Source organism: Elephas maximus, chromosome 6 (genome assembly GCF_024166365.1).
Source record: "Elephas maximus indicus isolate mEleMax1 chromosome 6, mEleMax1 primary haplotype, whole genome shotgun sequence".
Classification (NCBI taxonomy): Eukaryota; Metazoa; Chordata; class Mammalia; order Proboscidea; family Elephantidae; genus Elephas; species Elephas maximus.
In genome coordinates, this window is record NC_064824.1 from 131,829,756 (window position 1) to 131,856,047 (window position 26,292).

At 44.0% G+C, this 26,292-nt stretch overlaps 1 protein-coding gene across 1 annotated transcript in view; it reads right to left on the reverse strand.

The window, feature by feature from the left end:
* The window catches only part of DNER (delta/notch like EGF repeat containing), a 371,552-nt gene that overhangs the window by 7,135 nt on the left and 338,125 nt on the right, over positions 1-26,292 (reverse strand). Inside the window, exons 11-12 of the mRNA XM_049888408.1 lie at positions 18,529-18,660; positions 6,706-6,952 (exon numbers count right to left, since the gene is read on the reverse strand). Of these exons, the coding sequence (XP_049744365.1) occupies positions 6,706-6,952; positions 18,529-18,660 (379 nt within the window). The remainder of the gene's footprint in view (positions 1-6,705; positions 6,953-18,528; positions 18,661-26,292) is intronic.

The window sequence follows — 26,292 nt, forward strand, 5'->3', positions numbered from 1 at the left end:
GTGGCTCGATAAACATTCAGAAGAGACGTAGTCTTAAAATCCAGATACGCGGGACAGTATTACTGTAACATCAATACTTTTATCTGCAGTCACTGGGGCATGCGCGAGCTTGCAGGTTAGGAATTCTGCAGTAAATATTTTTGATAAAAATCGGCACTCAATAAAAACCAGGTTTGTAAATGTTTTCCCATTTGTTCTTCCCTTCCAAGAGAATCCAGCCAACTATCTCACCAGTGGGCTATATTGGCAGGGTGCTCAGAAGGATCTATCTTAACATATTTGGGAGCTGAAGTAAAATACTCATAACCCTGAAGGACTCCAGCCACAGACGCCTCTTGGGGTGGAGGGAAATCCGATTCGCTGGATCTCGAAATATATCCCAGTAGAAAGTCACACAGCCTGCCCCTTCCTGGTGAGCTAAGCCCCTCCAGGAACAGAAAGGAGAGAGCAGGCTCTTTCTTGAGCACCGAAGGAACTTTTCAACCCTCCGCTTCTTTATGAGTTCTCCAACTCCCACCCAATGACTCCTACAGCCTGGTAACACTTACTAAGCAGCCACCACATGCCCGAGAGATGGCAGAGGATGGCCAGACACAGGCCCTGGGAGAAATCTACCCCTCATGCAGGTCAAGACAGCCTACGCTAACCCCTAGCTGAGCTCAGCCATGCATTTCAGACCTCAAACTTTGTGTGAAGCCTCCTATACGTCAGAACTCATTGGAGAGCTAGAAATAAAAGCTGCTGCCTTTACTCATAGGCTAGTGGAGTCCCTGGGTGTGCAAATGGTCAACACACTCACTGCTAACTGAAAGGCTGGAGGTTCAGGTTCAACCAAAGGTGCCTTGAAAGGTCTGGTGACCTACTTCCAGAAAAATCAGCCATTGAAAACCCTATGGAGCACAGTTCTACTCTGACACTATGGGGTTGCCATGAATTGATGTCGACTCAACAGAAACTAGTTTAGTAGAGGAAAGGATCGAATGAACAATTAAAGTGGAGCTTGCAGGGGTTGGTATAAAGGCTTTCTGGAAGCTGTGCTGTCTGAGTTGAACAAGCCTATGATAAGAAGGGCCTGAATTGGAGGAAGGCTTTAACTCTTCTTTCTCTCTCATGTAAGTAAGGCTTGGGTGCAGCTCCCACAAAGAAGTTGCCCTTTGCTCCACCCAAGCATTGCAGCAAATGGTCTATGTCTCCCAATTTCTCTTCGCCACTGGCTCTGCCCCTTATAAGCTGGGTTCTGGCTTTTGCTTCCATTGGAGTGATAAGATAACCATAAGACCTGAGACTTTAGTTTGGGAATTTCATTTTGAGGAAAGCAAACTTCTGAACCTCTCAGCTCCTATATCAGTCAGGCGGAACTGGAGTTGGTTTGTGTCTTGGTCAATACCAACACAAGACATTCCAACAAAGACCACACAGCTAAGAGTCCCTGGAACCCAGTCTTAAGACACCAAGGCAGTTTCTACTATAGCACATAGACTTTCTGGATTGGGTGTTTTAGATTGTTCTGTTGGTGAAAAGAAAACAAGGCTTCTTTTAACAAACAATATTACTATTACTTTTGAAATAAATACCCCTTGTAAAAGTCTACTAAATATTATAGTATCTGGTAAGTTTTTTACTGTTAGAATAGATTTGGAGAAGTAAATAAGGTGCCAGTTATATAATTCTTGAATATTTATAACAATTTGTTTGGCATAACTCTCTAAGGAGGTAGTATTTCCCCTTTCTACACTTGAGGGAACTGTATTTATAAAAGATTAAGTAGCCAGGCCAAAATTATAAGGAGCCCTGGTGGCACAATGTTTAAGGGCTTGGCTGCTAACTGAAAAGTTAATAGTTCAAACCTACCAGCCGCTTCATGGGAGAAAAGACCTGGTGATCTGCTCACATAAAAGATTACAGCCTAGAAAACCCTGTGGGGAAGGTCTAATCTGTCATATGGGGTCGCTGTGAGTCAGAACTGACCCAACAGGACACAACAACAAGTGGCTGGTCCAAAGTTATAGTCAGGTAATAGAGCAGTTGGGACTCAATGCTGTGCCTCAGATACCAGAACTCAGACACAATCCTCTTTCCGTGATACTATGCCAACCCTAATGAAGGTCCTGAAATCTGCACTGAAGGCACTGGTGAAAAACAAGGCTCCAGGAACTGACGGCATGCCAATTGAGACGTTTCAACAAATGGATGCGGCACAGGAAGTGCTCACTCGTCTATGCCAAGAAATATGGAAGACAGCTTCCTGGCCAACTGACTGGAAGAGATCCATATTTATGCCTATTCCCAAGAAAGGTGATCCAACCGAATGTGGAAATTATAGAACAACATCATTAATATCACATGCAAGCAAAATTTTGCTGAAGATCATTCAAAAGCAGCTGCAACAGTATATTGACAGGGAATTGCTAGAAATTCAAGCCGGATTCAGAAGAGGATGTGGAACAAGCGATATCATTGCTATAATGTCAGATGGATCCTGGCTGGAAGCAGAGAATACTAGAAAGATGTTAACCTGTGTTTTATTGACAATGCAGAGGCATTTAACTGTGTGGATCATAACAAATTATGGATAGCATTGTGAAGAATGGGAATTCCAGAATACTGAATTATGCTCATGAGGAACCTGTACATAGATCAAGAGGCAGTCATTCCAACAGAACAAGGGGATAGTGAATGGTTTAAAGTCAGGAAAGGTGTGCATCTGGGTTGTATCCTTTCACCATACCTATTCAATCTGTATGCTGGGCAAATAATTTGAGAAGCTGGAATCTATGAAGAAGAACAGGGCATCAGGATTAGGGGAAGACTCATTAACAACCTGCATTATGAAGATGATGCAACCTTGCTTGTAGAAAATGAAGAAGACTTGAAGCACTTACTGATGAAGATCAAAGACCACAGCCTTCAGTGTGGATTACACCTGAACATAAAGAAAACAAAAGTCCCCATAACTGGACCAATGAGCAACGTCATGATAAACGGAGAAAAGATTAAAGTTGTCAAGGACTTCATTTAACTTGGATTCACAATGAACACCCATGGGAGCAGCAGTCAAGAAATCAAACAACACATTGCACTGGGAAAATCTGCTGCAAAAGACCTCTGTAAAGTGTTGAAAAGCAAAGATGTTACCTTGAAGACTAAGGTGCGCCTGACCCAAGCCATGGTGTTTTCAATTGCCTCATAAATGCATTCGAAAGCTGGACAGTGAATAGGGAAGACCAAAAAAGAACTGACGCCTTTGAATTGTGGTGTTACACCAAAATAAAAAACCAAACCCAGTGCCACTGAGTCGATTCTGACTCATAGCGACCCTATAGGACAGAGTAGAACTGCCCTAGAGAGTTTCCAAGGAGCGCCTGGTGGATTTGAACTGCCGATCCTTCGGTTAGCAGGTGTAGCACTTAACCACTATGCCACCAGCACTTCCAGTTGTGGTGTTAGAGAAGAATACTGAATACACTATGGACTGCCATATGACCTCTTCACTGCAAATACCTTCTTTCACCAACATAAACGGCGACTATACACATGGGCCTTGCCAGATGGAACACGCAGAAATCAAATTGACTACATCTGTGGAAAGAGACGATGGAAAAGCTCAATATCATCAGTCAGAACAAGGCCAGGGGCCGACTGTGGAACAGACCATCAATTGCTCATATGCAAGTTCAAGCTGAAACTGAAGAAAATCAGAGCAAGTCCATGAGAGCCAAAATATGACCTTGAGTATATCCCACCTGAATTTACAGACCATCTGAAGAACAGATTTGATGCATTGAACGCTAGCGACCGCAGACCAGACGAGTTGTGGAATGAAATCAAGGACATCATCCATGAAGGAAGCAAGAGGTCATTGAAAAGAAAGAAAAGACCAAGATGGATGTCAGAGGAGACTCTGAAACCTGCTCTTGAGCTTCGAGCAGCTAAAGCAAAAGGAAGAATTGATGAAGTAAAAGAACTGAACAGAAGATTTCAAAGGGCATCTCCAGAAAAGAAAGAAAAGTATTATAATGACATGTACAAAGAGCTGGAGATGGAAAACCACAAGGGAAGAACACTCTTGGCATTTCTCAAGCTGAAAGAACTGAAGAAAAAATTCAAGACTCGAGTTGCAATAGTGAAGGATTCCATGGGGAAAATATTAAACGATGCAGGAAGCATCAAAAGGAGATGGAAGGAATACACAGAGTCATTATACCAAAAAGAATTAGTTGATATTCAACCATTTCAAGAGGTGGCCTATGATCAGGAACCGATAGTACTGAAGGAAGAAGTCTAAGCTGCTCTGAAGGCATTGGTGAAAAACAAGGCTCCAGGAATTGATGGAATATCAATTGAGATGTTTCAACAAACGGATGTAGCGCTGGACGTGCTCACTCATCTATGGTTAGAAATATGGAAGACAGCTTCCTGGCCAAATGACAAGAAGAGATCCATATTTATGCCTATTCCCAAGAAAGGTGATCCGACTGAATGTGGAAATTATAGAACAATATTATTATCATCACACGCAAGCAAATTTTTGCTGAGGATCATTCAAAAATGGCTGTAGCAGTATATCGACAGGGAACTGCCAGAAATTCAGGCCGGTTTCAGAAGAGGACGTGGAACCAGGGATATCATTGCTAATATCAGATGGATCCTGGCTGAAAGCAGAGAATACCAGAAGGATGTTTACCTGTGTTTTATTGACTATGCAAAGGCATTCGACTGTGTGGATCATAAGAAATTATGAGTAACATTGTGAAGAATGGGAATTCCAGAACACTTAATTGTGCTCATGAGGAACCTTTACCTAGATCAAGAGGCAGTCGTTCGGATGGAACAAGGGGATACTGATTGGTTTAAAGTCAAGAAAGGTGTGCATCAGGGTTATATTCTTTCATCATATCTGTTCAATCTGTATGCTGAGCAAATGATACGAGAGGCTGAACTATATGAAGAAGAATGGGGCATCAGGATTGGAGGAAGACTCATTAACAACCTGCGTTATGCAGATGACACTACCTTGCCTGCTGAAAGTGAAGAGGACTTGAAACACTAATGAAGATCAAAGACCACAGCCTTCAGTATGGATTATGCCTCTACGTAAAGAAAACAAAAATCCTCATAACTGGACCAATGAGCAACATCATGATAAACAGAGAAAAGACTGAAGTTGCCAAGGATTTCATTTTATTTGCATCCACAATCAACAGCCATGGAAGCAGCAGTCAAGAAATCAAAAGACGCATTCCATTGGGCAAATCTGCTGCAAAGGACCTCTTCAAAGTGTTGAAGAGCAAAGATGTCACCCTGAAGACTAAGGTGCGCCTGACCCAAGCCATGGTATTTTCAATCACATCATCTGTGTGTGAAAGCTGGACAATGAATAAGGGAGACTGAAGAAGAGCTGACGCCTTTGAATTGTGGTGTTGGCGAAGAATATTGAATCTACCGTGGACTGCCAAAAGAAGGAACAAATCTGTTTTGGAAGAAGTGCTGCCAGAATGCTCCTTAGAGGCAAAGATGGCGAGACTGCGTCTTAAATACTTTGGACATGTTGTCAGGAGGGATCAGTCCCTGGAGAAGGACATCATACTTGGGAGAGTACAGGGTCAGCGGAAAAGAGGAAGACCCTTAACGAGGTGGATTGACACAGTGGCTGCAACAATGAGCTCAAGCATAACAACGATTGGGAGGATGGCTCAGAACCAGGCAGTGTTTTGTTCTGTTGTGCATAGGGTTGCTATGAGTCAGAACCAAGTCGACGGCACCTAACAACAACAACAACATGGACTGCCAAAGGTTGAACAAATCTGTCTTAGAAGAAGTACAACCAGAATGCTTCTGAGAAGCAAGGATGGAAAGACTACATCTCACATACTTTGTATGTGTTATCAGGAAGGGTCATTCCCTGGAAAAGGACATCATGTTTGGTAACGTGGAGGGCCATCGAAAAAGAGGAAGACCCCCAGCGAGATGGGCTGACACAGTGTCTGCAACGATGGGCTCAAGCATAACAATTGTGAGGGTGCAGCAGGACCAGGCAGTGTTTTGTTCTGTTGTGCCTGGAGTCACTATGAGTTGGAACTGACATGATAGCACCTAACAACAACAACATGCTAACTCTAAGAATCCCCAAGAGGTACAAATGGTTGAGTGTTCAACTACCAGCCTAAAGACTGGTGATTCAAACCCAACCAGAGGTACCTTGGAAGACAAGATTGGTCATCTGCTTCCAAAAGGTCACAGCCTTGAATACATTATGGAGCAGTTCTACTCTGCTAACATGGGGTCACCATGCGTCAAAATCAACTCAACGGTTCCCAACAACAACAGTGAGTCCTTGAATCAAATAGAATTACTTGTATCTAAGTTGACTGTTTGAAGAACAACATAGCTAAAGGCATTCCAAAAAGAGATCATCAAAAAATGTTTCATACACAGTGATTAAGAATCAGATATTTATAGGCACAGATCAACAACAACTAAATTAGCAGGAGCCCTGGTGGCACAACGGTTATGCTCAGGGCTGCATTAAATAAATGCATGTATTCAATAAAAACAAAAAACTAGCCGCGAATGCAAAGGGGTTTGCTAATAAGGCAGCCGAATGATCTGTCCCCAGATACCATCTTGGCCCTCTGTTTTACGTATCCAGAATGCACAGGTGGAAAGCAGCGTCTCCCTCCTCCACCTCCGCCTCCAGCCGCCCACCTGGCGTGCCGGATGGAAGCGATGGCGTTGCTGAACTCGCTGTCTATGCTGCGGCAGTTGTAGAACTCCTCGTAGGCCGGCCTGGAAGAGCCCTGGTACTCGATGCGGCTGATGCGGCAAATGCCCACGATGAGGATAATAAGCATCAGGATGAAGGCGACACAGAGGGCACCGATGATGATGTAGAGGGAGTGACGGGGCATGTTGGTGAGACTCTCCGCCATATGCCCGGACTTCCACTGCAGATCTGGAGGCGAAATCAATGAGTGGACATGAGTTCTGGGCTTCGATAGGGAGGTCTTTTCCCGCCTTACACTGCTAACTTAAAATCTCAGGGCCACCCAAGCTGGGAGGAATTATTTTCTATCGTTAAACCAGACCAAGGTCTGACATTCTTAATATATGAGGGCCTCTTACAAATCATTAAGGAAAACCACAAACAGGGCAAAGGATCAAAAGAGAAACTCACCAGTGAAATACAAATAAAAAGTCATTTAGCTTGATAATTATAAAACAAATGCAGTTCCTCTAGTTTTAAATATTATTTGGCAGTAATATTTAAAATACTTTTTTAATGATGATAGCCACAGGTGAGAAAGGTACACAGAAGTGAGGACAGTGTAAACTGATACACAACTCTTCTGTGGACTAATCGGCAAACGCTTCATCCTAGAAATTCCAATTTTTTAGAATTTATGCTGCAGAAATTACGCCATAAGCACATAACAGCTACGGACAAGCACGGTCATCTCAGCACTACAATTGTTAAATGTTAAATTATCAGCTACTGCACATTTAGAAAAAGGCTGGGAATGTAAACACAGACACCCACGTCCTCACCACTCAGAGTTAATAAACGCTAACGTTTGTATCACTTTTGCTTTAGATTTTTTTTTCTGGTATTTTTAAGAAGGAATGAAATGCTACAACACACAGCATGGTTTCTGCAAGTGAAAACATGGGAATCAACCTAACTATCCAGCCCTAGGCGAGGCGGAAAGAGGTTCATCCAACAGCCAGAGAATAAAAGCAGTTCACCCAACAGGAAGGACCCTGCTTGCCGAGTACAGTCACACGCTGTCTTTAGAGGGACCTGCTCCGAGCTGAGGATCATGGAGCATTACCTTGGGCTCTTCCTACAAGTGACAGCCTCTATTCCAAACCATAAACCAAACCCGACTGCGACTCATAGCGACCCTATAGGACAGAGTAGATCTGCCCCATAGGGTTTCCAAGGAGTCTCTGGTAGATTCAAACTGCCAACCTTTTGGTTAACAGCTGAGCTTTTAACTGCTATGCCAACACCCTCTATTAGCTGGAAGAAAAAAAAAAAAAAAAAGGAAGGATGGGGTGTAATCCCTGGGATCAGCATAGGTCATGTGTATCAAATTACGTAAGTATTAGTTTACAGACCTGCACAGAGATGGACTGTTCTGGAAAACCATGAAGATAAAAAAAGGCCAGATAAGAGCAAAGAGAAGCTAAACTCACGTGGAAGAGGATGCCTTCCCTACGTTACTCATACACACACACACCCCAGCCATCGCGTTCATATTGGGACTCTGGGCGCCTGGATATGGGATTCAGAGGTGGCCAGGAATGGACCCATCTTCCCCGGAAATCCCAGGACTTTCCTCACTGTTCCATCTCAGATGAGAGTATTCGTGGGCTCTGACACTCACACTCTCATCTCAGCTACATCTGGAGTGACCACGGACTCGGAGAGTCAGCTATTCTCTGTCTGCAATGCACTCAGAGAAATGTTACCATTTGACGAAGGGCACAAACCAAAAACCAAGCCTGTTGCCTTCGAGTTGATTCCAACTAATAGAAACACTATAGGACAGAGTAGAACTGCCCCATAGGGTTTCCAAGGAGCAGCTGGTGGATTCAAACTGCCGACCTTTTGGCTAGCAGCCCAGCTCTTAACCACCATGCCACCAGAGCTCCAGGGAGACCTCAAATAGGGAACAAGGGAGCAGATGTCTTTCCTTGAAGCCTGACAAAAAAAAATGGCCCATGTCTCCCTGTCTGGATAGCTCCTGAGGGTTTGAGAAAAATGAGGATGAAGGAAGTGACTTCTGAGTCTATACCCAGATTTTCTGGGTGCTGAGTATCTCACCAAGACCCCAGAAGGAGGTTCTGCCATTCCACTCTACCTGCCAGTATCCATAGGGCTCACGGAGCTGCAAGACCAACTGACAAGGGCACGTTCGCCTCTCTGCCACAGCCAGCTCACACGAAGGCAGACAGAACGATACAAACCACTGCACATAAATCCTCAGGATGGAAGGGAGAAGACGCTCTGTGAAGCTAGAACCAGCACTCAGCCAGCAGTCATTTCCCTTGCAATACCTAGTATGCATGGGGAGAGACGACTCATTTTCCTGGCTGACCAAAGCAAGGTGACTTGCTTGATTTCCAAGCATTTCGATATTCTCTGAAAAATTCATTTGTAGGCTGGAACCCAACGCTCAGCAGAGTATAACATCCATTTTGCATCAACAAAAAAGAGCCCTGGTGTCACAATGGTTAAGTGCTTGGCTGCTAACCAAAAGGTCAGTTGTTCAAACCGACCAACCGTGCTGTGGGAGAAAGATGTGGCAGTCTGCTTCGGTAAAGATCACAGCCTTGGAAACCCTGTCCTGTAGGGGCACTATGAGTTGAAATCAACTCAACAGCAATGGGTTTGGTTTGGTTTCCTCATCAACAGGAATGCACTCTCTAGTCCCACTCTGACTCGATAGGCTGCTCAGATCTGGTCACCATGGTAAGGCCACTCAAGTTCCTGATGAGTTTTTATGGTGTCTACCTACATTTCATGCAGATAACCTAACATCACAGAGATGATGTATACACAGAGCGTGTACAGGGCCTTGGGGGAAGAAACCACCTTACTTCCTGGGTTACGTGCACTGTGCTGTGTCTCTGGCTCCTGAAGAGCTGCCGAGACTCCTTGCCTTTCTGAAGCGAGCATTTCCTAAAACCCTGTGTTCCAAGCTATCTGGACTTCGGGGGAAAACTTTCTTAAAATTTCTCCTAAAACCATTGCTTTCTCCCTTCCCCTTGCTCTTTTCTTTAAAGCTGGACTCCACCTTACTGTCATCTACTGCTTTGCTGAGAGCAGTGAATGAGGCTGCTCTAGGGGCAACGCCTGCTTACCAGCCAGGCTGGATCTGAGTAAAGCCAGCACTGGGGCTGGAAGGCAGCACACTTATCTGCACCAGGTGGCTGCAGCTGCCATCTCTCAGCCCGTGCACGACCCGCATAAGCCATCGCTTTGCCGCATCCTGGGAGTCTCATGGCATGAATTATTTACTCTGCTGGCGAGAGCTCAGGCTGCAGAGAGTGATCAGACTGTCCCGGCAGGTGCATGGCCGGGAATTCAAGCACAAGAGCTGCTCAGGACAAAGGTCGTCTTTATGTCCTGTAGGATCATTTGCATTTTGGTTTAAACTCAATATGTCTGCTGTCTCCTATTTTTCCAAGTGCTTCTGCAGGTAACATCTCAGGGGATACGGGAGGAGAGCCAGGTAGGAGAGCTGGACTCAGAGCGATGCTCAAGGGGAAGCAGGGAGTCAGGGCAGAGTCAATCACATGGTCTGCCTCAGAAGTAGACTTCATTTGAGTTTACAAATGTATACTAAAATGCATTACCATGTCTACTGTTTATTGTACCTAGATGAAAAGATGAGACTAGTTAACGTGTCCACCTATGTTAGTGAAAAAGAGAATAGAAAGGAGTGAAACTGTGTTTTAGAGATGTCACTTAGATAAACCTAACCCATGGCTGTCAAGTTGATTGCAACTCACAGCAACCCTAGAGGACAGAGTAGAACTGCCCCATAGGGTTTCCAAGGCTGTAATCTTTACAGAAACAGGCTGCCACATCTTTCTCCCACAGAAAGGCTGGTTGGTTTGAACCACCGACCTTTCGGTTAGCAGCCAAGCACTTAACCATTGCAGCCTCAGGGCTCCTTTTTGTTGATGCAAAATGGATGTTATACTCTGCTGAATGTTGGGTTCCAGCCTACAAATCAATTTTTCAGAGAATGCAGACATGCTTGGAAATCACACGAGTCACCTTGCTTTGGTCAGCCAGGAAAATGAGCTGTCTCTCTCCATGTGCACCAGGTATTGCAAGGGAAATGGCTGCCGGCTAAGCCCTAGGTCTAGCTTCACAAAACGCCTTCTCCCCTCCGTCCTGATGATTTATGTGACTGGTCTGTATGGTTCTGTCTGCCTGCGTGTGAGATGGCTCAGGCGGAGTGGTGAACGCGCCCTGGTCAGTTGGTCTTGCAGCTCCGTGGGCCCTAGGGTTGCAGGCAGGCAGACTCGAACGGCAGAACTGCCTTCTGGGGTCTCTTTAATCTAGAGAAGATGGACAAGTGGGAAAATAGGAATGGAATGGATAGACCATCTCCTTCATAAAAGTCCATTCATTCAACAAATAGTAAGCACCTGCTATACACCAGGCGGAAACCCTGGTGGCATAGTGGTTAAGAGCTACGGCTACTAACCAAAAGGTCAGCAGTTTGAATCCACCGGGGCTCCTTGGAAATCCTATGGGGCAGTTCTACTCTGTCCTATTGGGTCACTTGTGAGTCAGAATCAACTTGATGGCAACAGGTTTGGTTTTTGGTTTATATGCCAGGCCCACCGCCCAGCTGACAGTTTGTTGTACTGTGGTGGCTTGCATGTTGCTATGATGCTGGAAGTTATGCCATCAGTATTTCAAAAACTAGCAGGGCCACCCGTGGTGGAGAGGTTTCAGCGGAGCTTCCAGACTAAGACAGACTAGGAAAAAGGGCCTGGCACTCTACTTCCAAAACTTCACCAATGAAAACCTCATGGATCACAATAGAATATTGTCTGACTCTCTTGCTTTGAATATGTCATCAGGAGGAATCAATCTCTAGAGGAGGACATCATGCTTGGTGAAGTAGAGGGCCAGTGAGGACGAGGGAGACCCTCAGTAAAATGGATTGGCACAGTAACCACAACGATGGACTTGGACATGCTCGCAATTGTGAGGATGATGCAGGATTGGGCAGTGTTTCATTCTGTTGTACACAAGGTCGCCATGAGCCAGATCAAATTCACCGCGGCTATCAACAAGACACCCAAGTGGTGATGTCAAATGTTGTTGTTAGGTGCCATTGAGTTGGTTCCAACTCATAGCAACCCTATGTACAACAGAACGAAACACTGCCCAGCCCTGCGCCATCCTCACAATAGTTGTTATGCTTGAGCCCATTGTTGCAGTCACTGCGTCAGTCCATCTGTTTGAGGGTCTTCCTCTTCTTTGCGAACCCTCTACATTACCAAGCATGATGCCCTCTTCCAGGGTCTGGTCCCTCCTGATAATATGTCCAAAGTACGTAAGATAAAGTCTTGCCATCATCACTTCTAAAGAGCATTCTAGCTGTACTTCTTCCAAGACAGATTTGTTCATTCTTCTGGCAGTCCATATTCTTCGCCAACACCACATTTGATGTCAGACAGTTGTATTTGGATGTTTAATTCATTATTTTGATTAATAACAACTGACATTCATTGAGAGCTCAATATGTGCCGGTCACTGTTCTAAGTGTTTTAGGTGTTAACCCAGTTATTTCTCCTTCAATGCTATGAGGGAGATGCTATCTTTGTCTACTTTTATACAGGAAGCAACTGAGACTCCAGGAGAGGAAATAACTAGCCTGGGATTACACATAGCAAGTAGAAGAACTTGGATTCGAACATAGCACTCTGGTTCTAAAGCCCACACACTTAACGGACATGGAATGTTTCCCAAACTGCAAATTGTGAAAATCAATGTAATGAGGGCAGACCAACATAAAAGAAAATAATAATAAAATTTAGAAAACTATATCAGAGTGTGTCATATTTACAAAAGTAAGTATTATTTCAGGCTTTGTGTGTGTGTGCATGCTTGTGTGGTATGTGCAACATGAAGATGTAAAATAGATTTCCAACTGTGGGCTGCAGTCAAAAGGTCTAAAAACACTACCCTATATCCATCATGGAAACCCTGGTGGTGCAGTTGGCAGTTTGAATCCACCAGGTGCTCCTTGGAAACCCTGAGGGACAGTTCTACTCTGTCCTATAGGGTCGCCATGAGTTGGAATTGATTTGATGGCTATGGGTGGGCGGTATATCCCTCAAGGAAGGCTGGTAGCACAGTGGTGAAAGAGCTCAGCTGCTAAGCAAAATATTGGCAGTTCAAATCCACCAGCCGCTCCTTGGAAACTCTACGGGGCAGTTCTACTCTGTCCTGTAGGGTTGTTATGAATTGGAATCAACTTGAGGGCAATGGGTTTATACCCATAAGTACTTTTGAGTCAGGGAGGATAGAAAGATTCACTTCATGGGATATCTGTGTCTACTTCGGGATGGAGAAGTCAAGGTCTAATCATATCACTAATAGCTACATATTTATATAATTCTTGTTATCTTAAAATGTTTTTAGAAAATTGTTAGCTATTAACTCAACAGCATCAAATTTATGAATATTCCAGCAGAGGCAAGGAAATTTCTTTTGATAATTTTATAGATTGAATTGTATCCCCCCAAAATAAGTGTTGTAAATCCTAACCCCTATACCTGTGGTTATAATCTCGTTTGGGAATGGGTTTTCTTTGTTATGTTAATGAGGCAGTATTAGTATAGGGTATGTCTTAAATATTCTGCTGCTATCCATAAGGTTTTCACTGGCCAATTTTTGCAGAAGTAGATTGCCAGGTCCTTCTTTCCAGTCTGTCTTAGTCTGGAAGCTCCACTGAAGCCTGTCCATCATGGGGGACCCTGTTGGTTTTTCAAATACCGGTAGCATAGCTTCCAGCATCACAGCAACACACAAGCCACCACAGTATGACAAACTGACAGATGAGTGGTGGTATTTGTGTCTTAAATCAATCTTGTTTGAGATATAATAAGAGCAGGTTAAGCAAGGAAGCAGACATGGGGGAAGAGAGATGCCAGGCTACGTGAAGATCACCAAGGAGCCAAGGAACAGAAGCTGAAGAGACAAGGACCTTCCCCCAGAGTTGACAGACAGAAAACCTTCTCTTAGAACCAGTGCCCTGAATTCAGACTTCTAGCCTCCTAAACTATGAGAAAATTAATTTCCGTTTGTTAAAGCCACCCATTTGCAATATTTCTGTTGTAGCAGCACTAGGAAACTAAGACAGATAATAATAACCAAGGCAACCATTTATTAAGTACCTACCATACACTTTTTTTTTTTTTTATATACACTAGGAGCCCTGGTGGCACAGTGGTTATGAGCTATGGCTGCTAACCAAAAGGTCGGCAGTTCAAATCCACCAGCCACTACTTGGAAGCCCTATGGGACAGTTCTACTCTGTCCTTTAGGGTCACTATGAGTCAGAACCAACTCAATGGCACCTAACAGCAACTAAACACTAGGCACATCCTAGATTGTTCACATTTATTGTCTCAGTTATCAAGACCTAAGCCTCAGAGACTTCACTTCCTTACCAAGAAATAAGGACCTGAGCTGGAACTCAAAACCAGAACCACAGAACTCCACAATCTATGGTCACATCCTTTCCACTCAATCAGGCTGCCTTCCCCATATCTAGCCACAATCGCTTCCCAAGAGGTAACTGGTACGATGCAATCCTGGTGTTCAAAGTATTTAATACGGTATAATAACCGTAATTTTTTTTTTTTAATAACTGTGGATTAAATGGGATTTTCGAGTTACCCTTTGGCCCCAGCACCACTGCTTCAAGGGGAAAAGTTTTGTAAATGGCAAATAGCTAATTTATAAATAAATGCTCATGAAAAATTAAAATAACAATCAACCAACTGGATCAAAATATTCAGTGCACAAACTTGGCAATTCCATTTTGAGAATTTAATCCTACTGATATTCTCATATAAGTGTGTACCAAACCAAAGAACCAAACCTGCTGCTGTCGAGTGGATTCCGACTCATAGTAACCGTATAGGACAGAGCAGAACTGCCCTATGGGGTTTCCAAGGAGCATCTGGCTGATGAATTCGAACTGCTGACCTTTTGGTTAGCAGCCGAGTTTGTAACCATGGTGCCACCAGGGCTCCTAAGTGTGTACAAAGATGCATATATAAGAATGTTCATTCCAGTATTGTTTTTAATAGTAAAAACATGAAAATAGATGATCTATCAGAAAATAGATGATTAATCACAGGCCTGATTAAAGAAATGATGGAGTATCTAAAGAATGGAAAAAACTATGTGGTTTTTAAAAAATGAGGTAGATATACCAACACCAACATGGATAAAAACCCAACATACATTATTTAGTATAAAAGCAAGACACTGAACAGTGTATATATAGAATAGTACCATTTGCATGAGAAAAAAGGGGAAACATATTGACTGAATATATCTGGAAGAATACACAATAAGCAGTTGGCAATTGTTATCTTTGGGAGTGCAGGGGGGTGGAGAGGAAGATTAATTAATTTTATCTAAAAAAAAAAGCTTATAAAAAAAATGAGAACCAAAACTATTTGTATGATGACTACTTCATATAACAAAATTATTTGATGGGCTTCTTTAACTATCATTAACCTCTGTCTATTCTGAGGTCAAGAGGGCCAAGATATCACCTATACAGGCCATCATTCTACATGCTTAGATTCACCAGCCTGACCTTGTACAGTCCAAGCATCTTCCACATGGTTTTCTGGCCATGTCAAAGGGTCACAGATGCTCAGAGTCAGAAAGAGACTTCAGAAGCCATGGGTCCCACAACTCACAGAAGCCAGGAAGGCCTCTTAGAGCTTCTCGGAACCGTAACTGCCCAGACTCTGTTTCCACCCCTGACCTTTTGTCCCATTCCATTTGATTCAGATCCAAATCTCTAGAAACTGGCCTATGATTACAGCTACGTGTCATCTGCAAACCTCACATGCACGTTCTCTATTCCAACACCCAGGTCAAGGTTGGAAACATGAAACTCTGAGCCTTGGCAGAGTCTAATCTGCTGTGATATTTATTTTGATGTCTTTAGCCTAATGGACAGGTGCAAATGAGATAACCAGAAGGCAATGCTCCTTTGGGCAAGCAGGGAGCCTGGGTGTGGACCAAGATATCTGGTGGACTCACTGCACTCAGCCATCCCAGGATGGCCCAATACCCCAGGGGAGCTCACTCTGCAAGCAGAGTCTAAGTAGACAATGGCTGAAGGCTAGCCCCCACCTCCCGACACCCCCGGGAGTGGTTCAAAGCATAAGAACTACAGTTATTTAGAAAGAAAAAAGAAAGGACAACCAGCATTTATTTAGCACCTACTGCATAGCAGAGACCTCCACATTTGCTCATTTAATCCTCACAGCAATCTGAATGGAAAGCCTTCCTATCACCATTTACAAGTGAGAAAGACAAGGCTCTGAAACGTAAATTTGTTGGTCTGGGGACACATAGCCAGCTAGCTAGCATATGGCAGAGCTAGAATTTGAAGACAACTCTGATCTTTTTAATTATCCTATGGAAACCCTGGTGGTGTAGTGGTTAAGAGCTACAGCAGCTAATCAAATGGTTGGCAGTTCGAATCCACCAGGTGCTCCTTGGAAATCCTATGGGGCAGTTCTACTCTGTCCTACAGGGTCGCTATGAGTAAGAATCACTCGACGGCAATGAGTTTGGTTTGGTTTTTTACCCTTGTATACCTTTTGCCTACATTATCATCACTGGCACGAAGTAAAATTTAAGTTTTTTTTTTTTTTTTTATAAGATCTTAACCCCATGGAGCACAGCTCTACTCCAACACACACGGGGTCGCCATGAGTCAGAACTGACTTACTGCCAAATGATTTGGAAACCCTGGTGGCGTGGTGGTTAAGAGCTACAGCTGCTAACCAAAAGGTCAGCAGTTCAAATCCACCAGGCGCTCCTTGGAAACCCTATGGGGCAGTTCCACTCCGTCCTATAAGGTTGCTATGAGTTGGAATCAACTTGACTGCAACGGGTTTTTTGTTTTAATTTTGAAACTCCTGTGGGCAACCTACCTGTATGCTCCTGACATTTCCTCTTATCTACGCTCTCCTATATATTTATCTTCATAAATAAGAATTTAAAAGTTATAAATATATATATTACACTGCCCCAAGGCACGAATCTTTCATTTCATGGAACTACCAGTCTTCAGAATGAAACTTGGTACCATTTTATGGATACATAAACTAAGGCCCTGCGCAACTAAACGCAGTCACACAGTGAGTCCCGTGGCCAGTGCAAGAACCAAGGTCCTGCTGATCCAAGTCTGGCATCGTTTCTACCAACATATTCCACCAGACCGGACTTTCAGTCTTAACACCTTACACCAAACCTCAGCCCTTAGCATTTTCACCACTGGAATCCTTTTCTCTCCCATCTCTTCAATGAGAGAGCATTCTTCACTCATCGTAAGCAGGGAAAGTTGATCTTGAGACCATTCCATATAGAATCATTTTGGAAGGTTGAAGAGGAAGCTTAAGAATATCCTCGTTCTCTCCCAAGTTCTGAACCAAAATAGAAGATAGAAGAGTGAGCAGATAAGAGCCACAACAGCACCTTTGTTCCTGGTCAAGTTGATGTTGGAGACATGGCTCACATTTTTGGACAAGGGGGTTTCCTACATATTGGAGAGCTCACTATCCTTAGAAACCTTGGTGGCATAGTGGTTAAGAGTTACAGCTGCTAACCAAAAGGTCAGCAGTTCGAATCTACCTGGTGTCCCTTGGAAACCCTATGGGACAGTTGTACTCTGTCCTATAAGGCCACTATGAGTCGGAATCAACTTGACGGCAACAGGTTTGGTTTTTTCGGGGGTGGGTCCCCATCCTCAGACACACACTAAGAATCAGACAAACCCATCCAGCCACAGGCAGCGCGGCAGCACCAGGAGGGGCCCGTCTATAACACTTAGGGAATGGAGGAGCGGAGAGAGCAGACAGCCCGCAGCCCCCAGCTCCACAGACAGGCAGCCTCTGCCTAGTGTCTCCTTCCAAACTCACACAGCAGATAAGTTGTCCTTATCTGATGGAGAGTAAAGGAGGTGGTGAGAGGGGCAGGGGTGGGGGGAGCTCTTTCCCATGAAAAGGAGCTTCTGGAACCAGGAAGAAGTATGCCCCCCTAAGTAGTGTGTTTACATTTCTTCTTCCCTGAAAGATCAAACTGCCCTGATTAATTTAAATAAGAAACCCCTTTCAGAGTTGAGTTTTATAAAACAAGTGAAAACTCAATTCCATGTCAGTTCTCATTTCCACCTCAATCTCAATAAGCACATTAAAAAAAACCAAAAAGATGTAAATTCTTGATTAGGACATTTTCAAACTTCCCCTAGTTCATCTTGAGAGAATGCGAAGCTCTTGGCTGCTCAGAATGTTTTTCGGATTTTCTTTTCAGGTCGTCCTCATTGGACTTTTTCTCCAGGCAAGAGAAGGGACCTAGTGTATTTGAAGATACTTGTAGACAGAAATGCAAAGTGAGCGTACATTCTGTTGTTTTGTTTTTTTTTTTTTTAATTTTCAGCACAAAGACTCTTTTTGACGCGATGCTAGTACTTCTCTGTGGAACACATTTTTGGCTGTCTTAGAGGCAGTGAACTCTGGATGACATCTCAAATTATCTTACGGTGGAAAGCCTGGTGTGGGATGCAGGAAGCAGTGAGCCCGAGTACTAAGTGGGGACCTGGGAAACCTGGGTAGCTCACTGCCTTATCCGTAATATGGGCCATGGGGGCTGGGTGGCAGTCACCGTCAGTATCCTCTCCTTGTTGAATGAGAATAAAATGTTAAACAACAGCGGGGGACCTCAGAAATACTTACGGATTTCACAGTTGGCTCCAACCCAGCCATGTGGGCAATGGCAGGTATAACCATTGGGCTGGTCCAGGCAGGTCCCGGCGTGATGGCAGGGGTTACTGTCACATTCGTTTATATCAATGTCACACTCTTCACCTAAGGAGATAAAGAAAGCAGGCATTGATAATCCTGCAATAATAGCTCTGCTGCCCATCATTTCTCTGGAAAAACAAAGATCAGCCTGGGGTCATGATCTTCAGCCATGGGGCCCGATTTGCTTTTTGTATAAAGTACAGAAAACGAGGCCTGGTGGTACCAACAGTTAAGCACCATCTGCTAACCAAAAGATTGGTGGCTTGAACCCGCTCAATAGCTCCGCAAGAGAAAGACCTGGCAATCTGCTTCAATAAAGATTAAACTAAAAAAAAAAAACCCAACTCACTGCCATGGAGTTGATTCTGTCTCCTAGCAACCCTATAGGACAGAAGAGAACTGCCCCGTAGGGTTTCTAAGGCTGTAATCTTTACAGAAGCAGACTGCCACCACATCTTTCTCCCGTTGAGTGGCTGGTGGATTCCAACCTCCAACCATTTGGTCGGCAGCCAAGTGCTTAGCCACTGTATCACCAAGGTGGCCTGGAAAACCCTGTAGGGCAGTTCTTCTACTCTGTCACTTAGCGTTGCTATGAGTCTGAATCAACTACACAGCCCCTAACAGCAACATAAAGTACAGAACCTTCACAAAATTCCAAACAAGAGATCTTTTATTTAAGTAAAACTAAAAAAGAAAAAATAAATTGGTGTTGGTGAAAGAATATCCTGCATAGTCTAGTAAACAACTTGTCAACTGAAGCTGACGCAGTGGCGTCACTGGGGTTTGTGTCACCCAGTGCAGTAACTCATGGTGTCATACCTCCCCCCGGGTGGGTGGGTGTGGCGGGCAGATCATGGAGGGGGGCCAGCCCCGCCCCCCCAGGGCCAAGCACCACGCCTTGTAGCCCCGCCCAGAGCTCCAACCTCCCTCATTGGCCGAGATGGAGACTCCTCTCTCCTACCAATGGCGCTGCTGCAGCGCTACTCACACCCTGACTGGTGGGTGACTTGGGAGGGTGGGGGTGATGAACTACCACACTGGGTGAAGGCTGACACCAACCCTAGTGACACCACTGCCTTGGTGTCCCCTTCCCCAGGGCACCAGCCTACCAGCCGCCGCTGAGAACCCCAGTGTCATTTTGGTGTCATCCCCTCTGAGAGGGGGGTGCAGTCTGAACACCTCCTCCCCACCCCGTTGCACTTCCTAGTGACGCCACTGTTCTCATGTCTGAATGAACTTACAAAGTTCATCAGGAAAGCTAACTTAGTTCCTCATTTTACTGAAGAAGTCTATTTCAAGTTTCATCAGCTGACTCTTCTTATTTTTCTGCAACCACATAAAGCTGAAAACTCAGTCTGGTTTTTTGGTAGCTAAGTGTTTGAGTGTGTGAGTCCGGATGCTTGAAAAGTTTGGTATTTTTCTGGAATGTTCTATCTAGGAATAGCTATGTACCTAAAAAAAAAGCAGTTGTCGTTGAGTCGGTTCAACTCATGGTTACCCCATGTGTGTCAGTGTAGAACTGTGCTCCATAGGATTTTCAATAATTGATTTTTCAGAAGTAGATCACCAGGCCTTTCTTCCAAGGTATGTCTGAGTGGACTCAAAACCCCAACCTTTCAGTTAGCAGCCCAGCATGTTAACCATTTGTACCACCCAGGGACTCCTAGCTGTGTATGTAACCTGAGTCAATTATGAAAATTGACTCCACTTTCCAAATGTCTGTGTATTCTTCTTGGGGGGGGGACTCCAATACCCAATGAGAACAACAGGCTCAGCTAAGGAGATAGTTGTGAGGTCTGGCGTTAGCCTGAATCTAAAATAATCTTCCCAAGGAAATTTTGGCCAGATGGAAGCTCACGCCCATCCAGAGTGTCCTGCCCACAGAAGGAAGATTGTGACCCTATGTTGTGTGATCTCCTGACCCTGCCTAGACCCAGGTTCTCAGGGCATTCTTGCCCCCTCGAATGACAACCTGGTTTAAAGTCACAAACCAGAATGCAGGATCAGTGTCACTGTGACTGAAATATCAACTTGCAGGAAACAGCTTGTTAACCAAAGTTACAGGAATGTGCCCATCTTCAAGGGAGCTTAAAGCCATCACTATGAATCAACACAAAATAAGTATGATCCTTACATTTAGAGGTAATTTGTGCAAGCTGAATAAAAGAGGGCACTTCAAGCCTAGGCTAGCTCTCTTAAAAGTCTGAAAATGAGAAAAAGAAATTCTAACAAATGTCCTCGTTTGCATAATCCATGGAGAGAATGATGAAAAAATAAAACTCCTAGCATTGCTATAAACCCATTGCTGTCTAGTCAATTCTGACTCATAGTGACCCTATAGAACAGAGTAGAACTGCCCCATAGGGTTTCCAAGGAATGACTTGTGGATTTGAACTGTCGATCTTTTGGCTGGCAGTCTGAGCTTTTAATCACTGCGCCACCAAGGCTCCAGCATTGCTATAGTCATAGGATAAAGCAAAGGAATAAAATTAAATATTCTGTCCATTTTCAAAAGGCAACGTTTCAGTGTACATTTGGATAATTACTTCCAAGCTTACCTAATTAGCATTAAAGTGCTTTTCTATCTGCTCCTGGTTTGCCTCACATTTCCAAAAGCCACCATATGTCACACGCAGACCATTTCGGAGGAGAAATCTCACACTAAAATATTTTACGTCTGTTTCATTTCACACTCTTTCCATACCTGGCATCTGACTATTTTATTTTTAAAGTGAAATCTGTCAAACGTAACATTTACAACTTGTAGGTCCTACTGGGCTTATTGTAATTCAGGAGTGTCTAAGTGGATTTGTTTCCTGCAAGAAATAGAGTCATTTGCGTCAAGAGAAAAGACAGGAAATTGATTGCCTCTTACTAAACTATTTCAAAGGTTGTCCTTCTATTAATGGGGCGAGCGCTCTGAGTGGAAAAGGACGTGGGCTAGCTAACCTATTACAGCATTACATGGCAGACCAGCTGAAGAGACACAAACAAGAACATGCTGAGAAATGTTAAAAGGATGAAATCAGAGGCCTTGACAAATATACATCAGCACTACTTTTCAACCATTTAGGTAGGCAAGCTTAATTAAGGTATTTACTGAACAATAGCCGTCTTTAGCAGACCATCTGAACACTGTAAATTCTGAAATAAGATGTCCTGCAAACTTTACAGCAGTCGCCACAGAAACGGCCTGTCTTTTCCCTCTTTCTACCGCCTGGGAAAACTCAAAAGCCTCACTCTGCCCCATGAAGTCCAATGTCAGTGTCCAATCCCCTTGATCTGCAAACCCTGGGCAGTCCTAGAGCTGTTGGTCCAGTCCATCCAGGCCTACTCTGGGCCAGAGCTCCCCCAGGGGGTAAGTGACAAATTCAGGGTCCAGAGCAGCCTGACTATGTGCATTGTTTCTTGCCTCTCTAAGGGGCTCTAACATAGTCAGGGGAAGCCCAAGAACCCTAGGACTGTCTGTTCTTGGGGGCCCTGTTGGTGCAGTGGTGAAGCACTAACAGAAAGGTGAGAGATTCGAACCCACCAACCACTCCAATGGAGAAAGATGTGGCAGTCTGCAATTTACTTAACAGCAATGGGTGTGATTTGGTTTTGGGATCTGCTAGTTTGGAAGGATTTGGTAGGAATGGAGAACGGTAGGAAAAATATTGAACGAACTCTTTCTGCAGATGTTTAGCAAATATCTAGGATCGAAACCCAAAAAGAACAAACCCATTGCCATCAAGTCGATTTCGACTCATGGCTGCCCCGTGTGTTACACAATAGAACTGCTCTATAGGGCTGCAGTCTTTACAGAAGCAGATCACCAGGCCCTTCTTCCGAGGTGCCCCTGGCAGGTTTAAACTGTGAAACTTTAGGTTTGTAGATGACTACAAAACATTTGTGCTGCCCAGAGACCTTATCAATGACCCAGGGCCTCAATAATTGAGGCCCAGAGAGAATACCAAACCTATCCCCATCTGGCTTTCACCACCACAGTGTTTTCAGAGCTGCATCAGGGATTAAATGACACAAGTTAATGATATTAACTCCATGCCTGTCAGGGGTCCAATAAGCTAGTCACCATTTCCCCAGCATAGGTGCCCCGGCAGAATGCTGGAGTGGTGTGCCATTCTCAGACACCTTTAGATTTAGGCTAATGGCCTATTTTTTGTCTTAAAAGAAGTACAACCAGAATGTTCCTTAAAAGCAAGGATGGCAAGACTACGTCTCACATACTTTGGACATGTTATGAGGAGGGATCAGTTCCTGGAGAAGGACATCATGCTTGGTAGAGGGTCGATGAAAAAGAGGAAGACCCTCAATGAGATGAATTGACACAGTGGTTGCAACAATTAAAAACAAACAAACAAAAAAACAATAGGCTCAAGCAAAACAATGATTGTGAGGATGGTTCAGGGCTGGCAGTGTTTCGTTCTGTTGTACACTGGGTAGCTTTGAGTCAAAACTGACTCGATGGTACCTAACAACAACAATATCAATGGCCTATTTTATAGACCAACAAGCCCACACTTCTGGTTGATTCCATGATTTCCCAGTGGCTCTTAGTTTGAGGCCTTTACCATGCCTCGTGCTGGTGGTAGGATGACCAATGATGGAGCCACTCAATGGACTCTCCAACCAGAAGAATCTCAAAGAGAACTGCCATTCTCTGCCTTACAATGGTGTTGTCGTTGTTAGGTGCCGTCAAGTTGATTTCAACTCACGTCGACCCCATGTGACAGAGTAGAACTACCCCATAGGGTTGGTGGCGCAGTGGTTAAGAGCTTGGCTGCTAACCAAAAGGTCAGCAGTTCGAAATCACTAGCTGCTCCTTGGAAATCCTATGGGGCAGTTCCCCTCTGTCCCATAGGGTCGCGACGATCAGAATCGACTTGACGGCAACAGGTTTGATTTTTTTTTTTTTAATCTTTACGGAAGCAGACCACCAGGTCTTTCTCCTGCAGAGCTGCTGGGTGGGTTCCAATTGCCAACCTTTCAGTTGGCAGCTGAGAGGTTAACCATTGGGCCACCAGGGCTTCTTACAATGACGGTGCTTTTTCCCTCATTCTTATGCAAGGTGTTTGAATATGTATCATGAATCCTGGAGAGCATGTTTGGTTTCATTCTTGTTTCCCCCGATTGAGAGCATACAGACAAAAAAAAAAAAACCAAACCCAGTGCTGTCGAGTCGATTTCGACTCACAGCAACCCTGTAGGACAGAGTAGAACTGCCCCATAGAGTTTCCAAGGAGCACCTGGCAGATTCGAACTGCTGACCCTTTGGTTAGCAGCCATAGCACTTAACCACTACGCCACCAGGGTTTCCGATTGAAAGCACAGATGCTTTCACATGCATTTCTTCAAGACCCCAACATCCCATTTCCAAACAATTCGCATTCCGGTTTATTGGAGGAGTTCTTAGTATATGCTACCATCTTTCTTTACTAACAGTGGCCTTAATAAATCAGTAGGCTTTCTCTGGCCTGAGCCAGCTGACTGTTTGACTTCCTTACCTTTTTCTTTTTTTTATTACGTTAGAGTTGGAGCAAAATCAATGACTTTTAAATTGTTGTTGCACTTGAATAACATTTGTGAGGAGAATACAAACTGAAATTTCTCCTTGACTAAGGTTGAAAATCAGGGCCTGAACTTTAAATATTTTATCATTTCCTTTTGACCTGTTACTTTCTAAGAGGCAATATGCATAACGGGCATCACGTTTGGTAGTACTTATGCAAATTTACAATGTGCTGTTTAATTCCACAGCCTTTCCTCGGATGAATTCGGAAATGCAAAGGACAAAAAATCCAAGTCACACTGTGGTTAAGAAATCCTCAGGTTAATAGGGCCTGCGCGGAATGGTATCAGTTACAATCACTATAATGATAATACCTAGTATAAACACACTGCTACTATGGAACCCTGGTGGCGCAGCGGTTAAGAGTTCAGCTGCTAACCAAAAAAGGTCAGCAGTTTGAATCCACCAGCCACTCTTGGGAAGTCCTATGGGACAATTCTACTCTGTCCCATAGGGTCACTATGAGTCGGAATCGACTCAAAGGCAACAGGTTTTTTTGTTTTTTTTAATGTGCCAGGCACTGACCTGGGTGCTTTAATTGAGTTTACAGTAGAGAAACCTGGCAGACACCACCTTATCCAAGAAATCAAAGTGAACATTATCAGTAATGTCACAAATTGATGTCATGTACCACTTAATAGGAAACCCTGGTGGTGTAGTGGTTAAGTGCTACAGCTGCTAACTAAAAGGCTGGCAGTTCAAATCCAATCAGGCGCTCCTTGAAAACTCTACAGGGCAGTTCTACTCTGTCCTATACGGTTGCTATTAGTCCGAATTGACTTGACAGCAACGGATTTTTTTTTTTTTACCACTTAAACGCATAACCTAATCTGATCATGTGGAACCATCGGACAAACCCAAACTTAAGGACGTCATACAAAATAACCGGTCTGCAATCTACAAACGTGTCCAAGGCATGAAAGCCAGGAAAAGGATAAGAGATGATTTCAGACTGAAGGAGACATAAGAGACGTGACAACTAGATGCAACATGAGATTTGGAACTGAAATCCTTTTCTATAAAGTATATTATTGAGAAAATCGACAAAACATGAATAGGGCTAGAATATTAAATGGTAGTAATGTTTCAATATTCATTTTCCTGATTTTAATGGTTATTTTGGGGGTACGTGTGAGATTAGGAGCCCTGGTTAAATGCGCAGTGGTTAAATGCTCGGCTGCTAACAAAAAGGTTCGCGGTTCGAACCCACCAGCCACTACATGGGAGAAAGATGTGGCAATCTGCTCCTGTAAAGATTTACAGCCTTGGAAGCCCTATGGGGCAGTTCTACTCAGTCCTACAGGGGCACTATGAGTCAGAGTTGACTCGATGGCAATGGGTTTGGGTTTGGGTTTGGGTTTGGGTTTTGATATAAGAGATTGTCCTTGTCTATAAAAAATAAGGACATATTATCAGGAGAGACCAGTCCCTGGAGAAGGACATCATGCTTGGGAAAGCAGAGGGTCTGCAAAAAAGAGAAATACCCTCAATGAAATGGATTGATACAGTGGCTGCAACAACGGCTCAAGCGTTAACAACTGTGAGGGCGGTGCAGGACTGGGCAGTGCTTCCTTCTGTTATACACAGGGTCACTATGAGTCGGAACTGACTCAATCGCACCTAACGACAGCAACCTAGAAAATAAACATTAAAGAATTTTGGGGTAATGGGTATCAGGTTGTCCACTTCAAATAATTAAAAAAGAAATTTCCTTTGTAACGTAATTCCAACTTTTCAGTCAGTGTGTGATTATTTCTCATATATATACATATATATAAAAGTGTGTGTGTGTGTGTGTGTGTGTGTGTATTCATACACATAAATATATGGTTCCCTTGGTGGCACAAAAGGTTTGTGCTCAGCTACTTACCAAAACATTGGCGGTGTGAATCCATTCAGAGATGCCTCAGACGAAAGGCCTGCAGGTCTACTTCCAAAAGGTCACAGCTACTGAAAACCCATGGAACAGTTCTACTCTGACACACATGGGATCACCGTGAGTCAGAATCAACTTGACGGCAATGGGTTATATACATACATATTATATATACATACGTGTGTGTGTGAGAGAGAGAGATCTCACCCAGCAGACCCAGCCCACTGCTGTCGAGCCCACTCCCTCTCAC